At 45.4% G+C, this 12,762-nt stretch overlaps 1 protein-coding gene across 3 annotated transcripts in view; it reads left to right on the forward strand.

The window, feature by feature from the left end:
• The window catches only part of ZFYVE27 (zinc finger FYVE-type containing 27), an 87,472-nt gene that overhangs the window by 17,425 nt on the left and 57,285 nt on the right, over positions 1–12,762 (forward strand). For all 3 annotated transcript variants that reach the window (XM_066601090.1, XM_066601089.1, XM_066601091.1), the window contains exon 6: positions 696–808. In XM_066601090.1, the coding sequence (XP_066457187.1) occupies positions 696–808 (113 nt within the window). The remainder of the gene's footprint in view (positions 1–695; positions 809–12,762) is intronic.

Raw genomic sequence — 12,762 nt, forward strand, 5'->3', positions numbered from 1 at the left:
ACCATGGGCAGGGTGAACCTGGAACAGGCTATCTTGGGATCCCCTGCAGTGAGGAGGAGATTGAATGGAGCAGGAGTCGTGCAAGCTTGGTGCTGGTCCCGTCATCTTCAGTGGGGCTGGCAGAGATAGTTGAGCGCTTGTACTATTTCCATTAGGTCCATTGAAATGAATGGAGTGGAGCCACGCATGTATGACCACTGCATGTATGTCCACTGCTCCATTCAATCTCCTCCTTGCTGCAGGGGGTGCATGAGACCATTGTCCTCAGGAGGAGTCTCAGTGTTGAGACCCCCACCAATCAGACTTTTATCACAAATCCTATAGATGGGTAGTAAAGGGCTTGTATGTCAATTGACTTTTAAGACCCTAAATATTGTATTCTGATTGGCCTGCGACCCATTAGGAGAGCAGCGTGTAGTGTCTTAGACTAGCGATGCACGGTATACATTGAGAAGTCGGGGAGATACTGCAACAGTCTAGAAGAGAGGCTTGGGACCTGATGGATCTGCTTCAGAATGGTGCAAACAGGGGGCGCTGGGTAATACTACCCCCCCCTCCCTAATGTATCAGAAGATTGCTTAAAATTGAGATGAGCTGCAGTACTAGATACAACCTGTGGACAGATGTGGTGCTGCATGGGATAGATGTTCTTGTGCCTTTGGTGTGGGATTAACCGTTTTCCTGTATTTTCTCAGGTTGTATGGATTATTACTGGGCTCCGTCTGCATTCTCTATCTCCTGCCCTTGTGTTGGGTTCTGGCGCTTGTGAACAGTGCTGTGTTCTTGAGAAATTCTGACTTCTACAGAGGTAGGAATCTTTAAAGGCTGGATGCATCTTTGCAGCCCTTTTTTTTTGTTCCAATGTATCTAACAATAAAAAAAGTGAAGCAACTTTGCCTCATTAAGAATCTTCCGTTTTATGTCTACAGCCCTTTAATAGTTCTGTGTGTCTCCGTGGTTACAGACTACAAACAACCCATTTGTAGTCCTGCAGTAGTAATCTCCTGTATCTGTACTTTAGTACTTTGCTTCCTTCTAATATACCAAATTTGTGTTACTTGCTCACCCCATCCTCACCCCAGGGTGTGTATATGTGAAAAAAAAAAATGATCCTGCACCATCCGCAGTGGGAACTAGCTGTGACTAACAGCCGGCCTCCAGCTACAACTGCAGGGATTGGCGAGACTATTGGACTCTGCTGTTAACCCCTTACATGCCACAATTTAATGTTCATTGCAGCATTTACAAGGTTTACAGAAGATGGGCACACACTCTGTGACTTTATCAACCCTCTGCATTGAAGTCGCAGAGGAGTGATGGATTGCCATAGCAACTGGATGCCAGTCAGTAGCATCCGGGTCTGCCACAGCATGTCCTATACAGATATAATGTAGTAATTAGAGATGAGCGAACGTGCTCTTTTAAAGGAATTACTCGATCGAGCACCGCTTTTTTCGAGTAACTGCCTACTCGGGCGAAAAGATTTGGGGGGCGGCGGGGGGTAGCAGTGGGGAACAGGGGGGAGCTCTCTCTCTCTTCCCCCCCCCCCCCCCCCTCCCCTCTGCAACCCCCCGCTCACCCCCGGCGTCCCCCCGAATCGTTTTGCCTGATTAGGCAGTTACTCGAAAAAAGCGATGCTCGATCGAGTAATTGCCCTAAACGAGTACGTTCGCTCATCTCTACTAGTAATACACTGTAGTACAGAAGTATTGCAGTGTATTATCTGTGGGACCATCAGATTGCACTTTCAATTTCCCTAAGGAACTTAAACAAAAGTAAAAAAAAAATTGTAGGGGAAAAAATAGTGACCATGGGCTGTTCGTGAAATACACAGACATAAAATACGGCCGTCTGAATAAAGCCTAAGCCTGGCACCGGTGCTCATTCCAGGTATAGTAGGACCTTGGCTGTTTAATAAGACTCAGGCTCCACCTATCTTGGCTATTTAACCCCTTTTAGATGCCACTGTCAATGCTTACCGTGGCATCTAAGTGGTTTACAGAGGGAGTGGGCTACCTTGGTTCTCCATCAGTCGCTCTGATCTTGGGTTGATGATCATAGTTGGAGCGACACTTTAATTAGATAGTCTGTGTTCCTTCCCTGTAAAGATATACTGGTTGGGTTTGTCATATATGCAGTGGTGTTCTGTATGAGAGGTACCTGTTGGCACAGACAATGGACCACATATACTACACTGGCATATTTTTCACCCTTTACAGGTAGATTGTAGTCTGTGAACTTTTGCATCACACCCAGGAAGAGAACAGGGCAGATGTATAAAAACTGGTGCGAAGGAGTAAAGTTGAGGAGTTGGGCAAAGCAACCAATCAGATGCCATCTCTCATTTATTGCAGTCCTCTTCTCTCCCAGGCACTGTCGCGGACATCAACCTGACGCTGGCCTTGGTGTGCCGCGGTGCTCAGGGGTAAAGAGGGGTGCAAGGAGAACAAGAGGTAACTCTGTTTGATCTGGGGTCTGAATAAATGTGGCTGCTCTTGTCTGGGGTCTGCATAAATGGGGGATGTCTGGGTGGGGTCTGAATAAAGCAGGGCCTTTTGAATAAATGGAGGGTCTAGTATCTGAATAAATGGTGGTCATCTTGTATGGGTTCTGAATAAATGGGGTGGGTCTGGTTTGAAGTCTGATTAGGTAGGGGGGCTGTGTTCTGGGTCTGAATAAATTGGATGGATCTGTACTGGGGTCAGAATAACTGAGGGGGGCTGGTCTGGGGTCTGAATAAATGGGGGAGGGGGTCTATCTTAATGGATAATCTACCTAAAGGATCTGAATAGATGGGGAATTTGGTCTGAAGTCTGAATAAATAGGAGCCTTCTTCTCTGGGTTCTGAATAAATTGGGAGGTTCTGGTCTGGATCTGAATAAATGGGGTGGGGGTGGGGTGTCTTGTCTAGGGTCATAATAAATGGGATGGGTGTGGTGTGGTGTCTGAATAGATGGGAGAATTGGTCTGGGTTCTGAATAAGTAGGAAGGTTTCTGATCTTTGGTCTGTATAAATGGAGGTGGTGGGAGGGGGGGTGACTTATCTTAATGGATAATCTACCCCAAGGATCTGAATAGATGGGGCATCTTGTCTGGGGTTTGAATAAATGAGGAGTGGTCTGATCTGGGATCTGTATAAATGGGGTGGGTGGGGGTGGGAGGTCTGTCTTACGAAGTAATCTAGTGGTTTCTGATCTGAGTCCTTTATTAAAGGTGGCCTGCATATAGGGAATCTGGTTTTAGGGCCTGTTCTGGGGTCTAGGACAGAGGTGCCTATAGTGCTAATCCTAGCCGCAGTGTTAGGCCTTGTGTCCACTGCTAAATCCCGCAGTGGTATCCGTGCGTGCCCGTGGACATGGAGAGGAAAAGACTGTTTTTTACCTTTCCGGATCCAGCGTGGGTCTCCTCCGTGCCAGCCGGATTTTCTTTCTTCAGCATGGCAGATGCGTCCGGGAGCGCCGGCCAACGTGCCCAGCGCATATGCAGTGCCCGCTTTTTTTTCCTGTGCGTGCGACCCGCGCGCCGGGAAAAAAATTGCATCCACATGCATTAAGTTGGCCTGCGGATGCTAATACTAATGCATCCTTATGGGCAGCAAGAGCTGTGGATTTCCTGTGCAGGGGCCTCATGCGGATTTTATAATTAAAATCCGCCCGTGGACATTGGGCCTTAGGCTGCCTGTACACGGGCGATGATCCGCTTGCAATAAATCGCCCGTGGATCACGCTATGAAAAGCTTTCCATAGGCTAACTATGGGGAGCGCAGCCCGACGTCCATGAGCGGAGAATCATAGCGATTCTATGCTCGCGGGATTGAAATCGTGGCATGCTGCGATTCTCCGCAGTTTGCCTATCTATTAGATGGGCTCATCATGGAGACCTGTCAGTGCTCCCCCCTCCTCCCAGCTAGCGATATTCCATCCCGGCTGTGGGCAGGCAGCCTTAGGCTCTATCCGCACAGGCGACAGCGATATCGCTGCTACCTCCGCGTAATTTGGTAAAAATGTATCATTGCATTGCTGCTACATACGATTTTCTCATAGGATAAAATCGCGCAATTTTGTAGCAAGAAAGTTAATAGGACTTTCTAATGATAAAATCGCATTACATAGTATGAAAATCACAAATTCGTGCGATAAACAAGGAGGCTCCATAGGGAAACATGGGCTACGAAATATAGCAAATCGCAGCTGTATTGGGCATGTCACGATTTTTTAGTCTCGCACTGTCGGAGGCTACAAAACATCGCTGGTGTGGATGAACCCATCGGAAAGCGTGGGCTCTACATACATGCGATTTTTGTAGCACTGTCGCATCGCAACCAAATCGCCCGTGCGGATATAGCCTTACATGGAACCGCGACCCAACCCTATTTAGGTGAATATGGCTGTGTTGTAGCCCCCTGTACAGCGGAGGGCTGAGGACGCCAGGGTACCGAAGAAATCCATAAAGGGGCAGCTGCAAAAACACAAATCTCCCCAGTAAATCATATGATAAATGTACAAGCAGCTGTGTGTTCCTTGCTGTCCACTAGAGGGCAGTGTGCACCGCGGATTTCCCGTCCTCTATAGATCCCTTTACAGACACATAATCATTATATATCGCATTATGTATTTTGAAAGCAATAAGTAAGATGAATGGAAGATTTTTCCCGTTTCTGGATGTAGAACTCCTCAATCAATATTAAGTAATCTGCACCGGTAGATTTCATTTCGCCGTCACTGTAGTCATTAGATTTATTTTACTAATATAATTAGCGATTCTGTGTTTCCACTAACTTTTAATTATCTTGTAGTCATCAGTTTACAGCAATATGAATTACGGTGTCAGAAGAGATTACGCTAGGTGAGCAGCCAAAGGGCTTCGTTTAACCCTTAGATTGGATGAAGACTGCAAACTCTAAACTATCCAGGCTTCTAGTTGCACCAAACTTTTTTAAAGTGCACTGTCGCTTTAAAATATCACCTACTGTCAGGCGCATGTTGTCTTGTACACTTGAATTTAGTACGTAAGCTGCTTTCTGCACTTGCCACACCCTATAATTGAAGGAAAGCCTTGGATTGTGCGGGATCCCCCTGCCCTCCGCCATTCCTATTGTACAACCATGACCATCTTCCTTGCTAAGAGTGTTGGCACCCTGTATACATTGTATCCTGAACTTCACAAGCCTTGGCCAGAAACCCCTATTTTTTTACTCAGCTGCCAAATGTGTGTCAATGTTGCATTTGCTATTGTCAGCTTGTGAAAGCTGCCTATCTTAATTCAGGCTTTAACCCTTTGCAATCCAATTTTGGATTCAGGGTTTTCTAGGGGGCTTTCTCTTTCTGCCATTATACAATGGCGCCATCTGCTGGCTAGAGCCAGTACTGCAGTATGGGACATGCTGGAGAGTCCCCCGACAACAGAGCAGCCAGTAATCTACAGTAAGAATACCCTGCCGGACGTCTTCCGACATTGGAGCTGTACAGCCTTCAATCAAAATGTGTTTAGGCGTCAGACAGTGGATTGGAAAGGGTTAACCCATCCCCGCCCTACAGTTTAAGGCCTCATGTCCACGGGGAAAATCAGATCCGCTGCAGATTCTACATGTAGAATCTGCAGCGGGTCCCTCCTGCCCCGCGGACATGAGGGCTGAAAATGCAAATAAATGAGAATAAACTTACCTCCGATCCGCTCCGTTTCTTCTCTTCGCGGCGGCGTCATCTTCTCTCGTCGCGGCCGGATCTTCATTCTTCGGCTCGGCGGATGTGCACGATGACGTCGGTGACGTGCCCCGCGCATGCGCCGGGCCGAAGCAAAATGATCCGGCCGCGGCTGAGAGAAGATGGCGTCGCGGAGAAGAGAAGAACCGGAGCGGGTGAGTAAAATATGATTTTTGTGTCCCGCGGATCCGGACGGCTTCCATAGGCTTCAATAGAAGCCCGCGGGAGCCGTCCCCGCGGGAGACCCGCATGAAAATGGAGCATGGTCCAGATTTTTTCATGCTCCATTTTTTTTAAAATCACTTTTATTGACGATCCGCGGGTATTTATCTACCCCGCGGGTGGTCAATGCATCCCTATGGGGTGCGGATCCGCACGCGGGAGAAGAGTTAAAATCCGCTGCGGATTTTAATTCTTCTTTTTCCCGTGGACATGAGCCCTAAAGGGTACTTATGATTATCACCCGAATTCAGCCTCTATATAATAATAGTGCCTGCAGTAGTCGCTCCAATACAAATAGTGCCCCCAGTAATGGTCCCACCAGTTGTGGCCTCAATAGTAATAGTGCCTCCAGTAGTGGCTCTGATAGAAATAGTGCCCACAGTAGTAGTAACACCCTCAAATTGATAGTGTATCGGAATTGGCGGCACACGGTTAATTATGGCCCCTTCTTTGTTTTTGTGTTGGACATTGTTACTATGAGGGACATTTATATATAATGGATAATATGCCCAGCCCTGTATTAGGAAATCCAGGATTTTTCTCTATGTGGTCACAAAATAAATTTACCGTTTCATTTTAACTGCACCGCGGACGCAGTAAAAACAGGATTCTCCCCTTTCCCTTCTCCGCCCCCCAAAAAGATGGTACAATTGCGTTTTTCCCCCCACTAAGATATCTTTGAGTATTTTTAAATTCACTTCATGGCACATTAAGTAATTCCTTAGAAAATACAACCCATCCTACAAAACCACAAGCACCCATACGGTTATGCCGACAGAAATCTATAGTTCTCGGAATGTGGCAATCAAAAACACGGTTGGTTATTAGCAGTTATTGTGATAGCTGATTGGTTTGGGGCAGTCCCCCTAGTGGCGTTTCTGGACTTTAAAAGCGTGCCTGAGTTTTCAACTACTTTTCCAGAATACACCAGGCTCTGCTTACCCTCATTTGCTGCTGTTTGCACCCTGTTTCATATCTGTAAGTTCTGATTTTCTGATGGTCTTCCACATTTTTCTGTTGCTTTTGCTGTTTGCAATTCACTTTCATGGAGAGTGCATGTAAGAAGCCTGGCATTCTGCCAGTAGTTCTTTGTCCTAGACTTCGTTTCCCTCACTTCCCATGCTTCACTGCACGGTCTCTGGTCCATTCAGAAGGGAGGCGGTATCTGAACGTGCCGTTCCTCTGCTTTCCCTGGACTATCAGACGTTTTGACACTTATTATAATTGTGTTTGTGTGTGTGTGTATAAAATGTACGCACACACACTGTAACAATGATACAGAGCCTGTGGAGATTATCACAGTGTCTGCTGATCTGTCAGCCTGCAGCCTCTGAGTGCCTGTGAAGTTTGCTCCTCCCCTGTTATTGAAATGTCCTTGTTACTACATAAACTCTGCACCTAACATAGAGTGGAATGCAAAGAAGCTGGAAGGGAGACCCCTAGTGGCAGCAACTTCAAACGTTATTTACAGTGGTAAAGCAACAGAATTTTTAATGCAAGTATATTACAGAAATTATGAGACTAACAGAAGCTAGTAGATGAGCAGACCTTGCCTGAAAAGTTAGACTTTTTCAAGTAAGTGTCTGCTCAAGGAGGAAGGTGTGAATTGATGTTCTAGATCAGTGTTTTCCAAGCATGAGTCCTCACAACCCCCCAATGGGTCACGGTATGAGGATACCCTACAAAGAGAACACCTATGGCACTGTCTGAGCCATTGACAATAATTACCTGTGCAATATTATGGAAGTCCTGAAGATCTGACCTGTTAGGGGGTCATGAGGACTCAAGTTTGGGGAATACTACTGTAGATCAACACTTTTCAAACAGTAGCATGCCTCCTAGTTGTTGGTGAGATACAGCTGGGGAGGCAATTATCATAGACATATCCATGTGGTAAGCAAGAAAATTTGCAAGATTTTAATTTTTGCCATGCATTTCAACCACGGATGGAGAGAGCTTGGCTTTACCATTCTCTGACTGATGAAGACCCAGCAGAAAAAGACTGAGAAGTCATGCTCTGGAGCAGTTGAGATAACCTACAGTTCCAACTTGAAGGGACTGGTGTTTGTATTTAGTACTAAAAATTAGGGTAGAAGAAAAAAAAACTGTAATACAAAAAGTTTCCACTAGATGGCAGGATTTTCCTTTTTGACAAACTTTTTTTTTTCTTTTCTCCTTGCTAATATCTTATTTCTGTGAATATTCCAGTAAACCGTGATCAGGACCTCCACCGCATAGCAGAGAGGTTAGGTGTAAGCTTCCAGCCTGGGTTGCGTGTGAGCATTGAACACATACAGGGAGCGACCCTTTGTATCTCCCCATGTCAGAACAGCAAGTCACTGATTGCTCTTGAAGTATAAAATATGAGAAAAGGTCACAGACCAAAGCTGCAGATTTCTCCAGGGTTTCAATGCTCCAGTTTAAATATCTGCTAAAAGGCTTCTATATTTTATACGGTTGTAGATAAATGCATATGAAGATTGGGAATGGCAGTTGATGGAATTTCATGACATTTTTCCATTAATGCCATTTTTATAAATGCGGAAAAAAATGGCGGATGGGGATCCCAACATAACTGAGAATGCGATGATAGGTGAAATTTCACAGCATGCTGTAAAATGAGATGCTTCTTTACAGTCACCTGTTTTACTGACATCTAGTGGCCAATATAAATATTGCAAGATTATTTAAAACTTACCTGTCGGTAGCAGAGAGTGAAGTGAACAATTATCCTTCAAGGTTCGATGATCGTTCTGTGTAAAAGGGGGCCTTTAGAGAAACGTAAACAACTGCAGCTGCATCCCCCTCCTGCCCCTCTCTTTGTTTTCTATTCACTGTATTATACTAGATGGATTTGGCGTCCTTTTACAAGGAACGATTGTCAGGCGCTCAGGATCGCTCTGTGAATGGAGGTGGAGCGGGGTCGTCATTGCTTACATGAATGACTACCGCTCGTCATTCAGTCATTGCTGCCATTTACACTGAACGATTATCATTGAGATTCCTGCGAGAATGTGAGAATCTGACTGATGATTGTTCCGTGTAAAAGGGCCCTTATTGCTGACGGAGGAGGTATCTGAGCATTAGAGAGGTTGTGATAAGTTTTAAACTCTGATTGGTTGGGGATTCGACTGCTGGGACCCCGGCTGATCATAAGAACAGGAGGTCTTTTTGTGCCGCCGTATAAATGTCGGCAGTTGGTCATGCGTTTTGCTTCTCCAATGGATTGCTTCAGAAGCTGCACGATGATCAGCTGGTACCATTGGCAGGATGCTACCACTGCAGATGATCGGCTGTCCATGAATGGATCGGTGGTCATGCATATCAGCTGCTGCCCCATTCATCTTTTTGGGACTCTGAAGGATGGCTGGTTACATCGTTCAGCTATCTCTAGAGTAGCAACTGATATGCAATTTGTCCATTCATTCGGGTGTACATGGAGTCTCCATTTTTGTGATCAGCAGGGATTCATTCCCTGTCACATGTATAGAGAATAAGTTTAAAACTTGGCACAATCTCTTGAAAGGGGTGTCCAGGCTTTTACTATTGATGACCTGTCCTAAGGATAGGTCAACAATAGTAGATCAACAGGGGCCAGCCACTGGGGATCCCTATGATCAGCTGCTTGCTAGCACTGCTGTCAGTGCGGACAGCGCTGGAAGCAGATAGTGCTGGCCATATTGCAGTGGCCTGGTTTGGTACTGCAATCACAGCTCCCATTGAATGCACTAACAAACTTGGTCCACTGCAATGAGGACAGCACTATCTGCTTCCAGAGTGTCCGCACTGACAGCTGGCCAAGGGATTAGTTGATTATCGTGGATCCCATGCAGCAGACCCCTGCAGATTAACTACTGATGACCTCTTTCTGATAGTGTTCCAGCAGCAGCATCCACTGTCACTGTCCCCTGCGTTCTCTTCCTTGTGGTGCAGCAGATACTCGTTCTCTGGGGGCTTTCACCTGTCTCGCCTGACAGCAGGGTAGATCTTAACACGGAGCAGCCAGTAGGTGCTGTCATTAGTAAGAGGGGAGCAGGGCGACGCTTTCCCCTCTTAACCCTTTCAAATCCAATTTATATCCTGGTTTTCCTAGGGGGCTTACTCTTTTTCTGCTGTTATACAACGGCGCTATCTGCTGGCTAAAGCCAGTACTGCATGAGGTGACACGTTGGACAGGCTCCGACAGCAGAGAGGCTGGCAATATACAGTAAGAGAACCCCGACGGATGTCTACCAACATCGGAGCTGTACAGCCTTAAATCATAATGTCTTCAGAGGTCAGACAGTGGATTGGAAAGGATTAAATGTATACATTAAAGGGGTGAAATCCGCAGTCCCATTATTAATCCCCCATTTGCATGTGTTGTAATATAAGTCGCTGTGGATCTGTGTTGCACTAAACTGCATATCTGCTTGGCCAAGCCTGCAGGTCGATAAAGGGTAGCAACAGTCTATGGGAAGGGGTATAGAATGTTATAATGCAGCTTCATATGAAGAGAAACATGGATGTGTGCAATATGTGACGATCATAGGAGGGCATGAAAGTGGCTGATAACAGGGAGCAATAGCTTTGTTCTAATATACAGTAAATAGACATAAGACAGATGTTGGCTCTCTTGTTGCTAGGAGCAAAATGGAATGCAACTCGGTCCCTTCCTTGTGTTGTCTTGCTTGGACACAGACCTCCTGGTATTCCCATGACTTCGCTCCTTTTTTTTTTATAACTTCCTCTTTTCAGTCTTTCCAGGCAAAAAGGAGAGACAGATGTTTGCATTTGGATTGCTGGAGCACAAATTTCATCCATTTTAATTCTGGCACCCCGATGTCCCTGAGCCGGCCACACCGCCCCCGGGTGTGAATAGAAGGATGTGTCTTACAAATGCGTGCATGCAACCCGCTTGCATCCTGGACCCGGTTGGAGTATCAGGTTTTGGATGGAGTCCGGGGTCTGGAGGCAATCGTGGTGTTCATGTGTGCTGGTAATTAGAAGCTTTGTGCACGGTTCCATCTGGCTGGAGCGGCAACGCTTGATGGGACCTTGTGCAATTTGTCCAAATGTCACTTTAATGTGGGTGAGAGCGTTAAGGACAGACGGGAACACGGGCGATTATGTTTACCGTGAATATTTATGCATCTTACAGAATTTCCTGATCTAGATCTGGGGGGACAGCAGATGTCTGGTGGCTGCGGCTCACATGGCGGGGGAGGCAGATTTGTCTATCTGCAGAAGGACTTTGTCTCTTTGCATCTGGTCAGTTCGAGACGGTTGCTCTTCTTAATTGGTAGCAAATATTGAATTGGCCCACAGCGAAGAAGCAAAAAAGATATTAGTATCGTAACCAGTTTAGAAATGGAGACTATAACAAAAAATTTTTTAAAAATACACATAAATAACAACAAAAAAAAATACTTTACCCCTTCAGGACCAGAGTTTTTTTTTTTTTCCCCAGTGTTTTTTTTGTATTCTCCTTCCAAAAGAAATAACTTTATTTTTTTTCCATTGACATGGCTGTAAAAGGGCTTGTTTTATGTGGGACAGGGTGTAGTGTTAATGGTACCATTTAATGTACCGTGTAACGTATGGAAAAAACTTTTAAAAATCTTTAAATGGGGAAAAATTTAAGAAAAATAAATGCACTTGCACCATTTTTGGTGGGTTTACTTGACAGCGTTCACAGCGCACTAAAATTAACCTATAAACTTTGTTCTGCGGGTCAGTGTGATCACCGTGATGGCAAATATTTGTGGTTTTTTTTTTAGATTTTTAAAAGTAAATGTTTGTTTTTTTTTCTTAACTAAAAATTGCTGGATTCTGAGAGCCATAACTCCTTTTTTTTCTTTTTTTTCTTTCATCCATTGGGCTGTGTGAGGAATTGTTTTTTTTGTGGGCTGAGTTGTAGTTTTTATCGGTACCATATTGGGAAACCATATTGGGTATGTCTATTTGATAACTTTTTATTCAAAGCTTTTGGGAGCCGGGGTAGCACCTACCTTTACAATTCTGGCATTCTATTTTTTTCCCCCACAGCCATCACCACGATGTATATATTGTGATATTTTAATAGTTCAGACTTTTGCGTACACAGCGATACCAAATATGTGTTTTTGTTTTTTTTAATTATTTAGACTTTTTATGGGGAAAAGTAGGGTTTTTTATTTATTTATTTTTTTCACGCCTATGTATAGAAAAAAAAAGTGCTCCACACGTTGAAAAGGCATGTGACCGCAGCTACGTGTCTATTGCTTTCGATGGGGCCAGCGCTACAGCCGCCCCATTGAAAGCAATGGGATTCAGGCTACTCCCGCAGTGATTTTCGGTGAAATATAAACCCTTCCCTGAAAATTATCCCTAGCTGCTGTAAAAAATATATATACATCACCTCTCTGCCGCTGTCAGGGCTGCGGCGCGTCTTCTCGCTGGCTCCCCGACACTGTTCTGAAGCACTTTCTCCTGCCGGGGATTTAAAAATCCCCGCCTCCTGAAAGTGCTGGGTCTGATTGGCTGAGCACTCAGCCAATCACAGGCAGGGCTCAGCCATTCATTGAATGACAACTGAGCACTGCCTGTGATTGGTCTCAGTGCTCAGCCAATCAGGCAGCACACAGCCATTCATTAAATTCAATTAGAGGTAGCGCTGGCTACGTTGAAAGCAATGGGAGAACATTGCAATCTTCTGCCACAGCTGTGACAGGGGATTTTTTTCGTCCTCGCGGGGAGTCCCATCATCACTGAACACTGTGACAGTGCTGTTACAGTGTTCAGTAATAAGGAGACTCCTCGGAGGAATCTCTATGCGCAGCATGGACTTTACCGGTGCAAGCATGTCCTATATTTTGCA

Source organism: Eleutherodactylus coqui, chromosome 4 (assembly GCF_035609145.1).
Source record: "Eleutherodactylus coqui strain aEleCoq1 chromosome 4, aEleCoq1.hap1, whole genome shotgun sequence".
Lineage (NCBI taxonomy): Eukaryota > Metazoa > Chordata > Amphibia > Anura > Eleutherodactylidae > Eleutherodactylus > Eleutherodactylus coqui.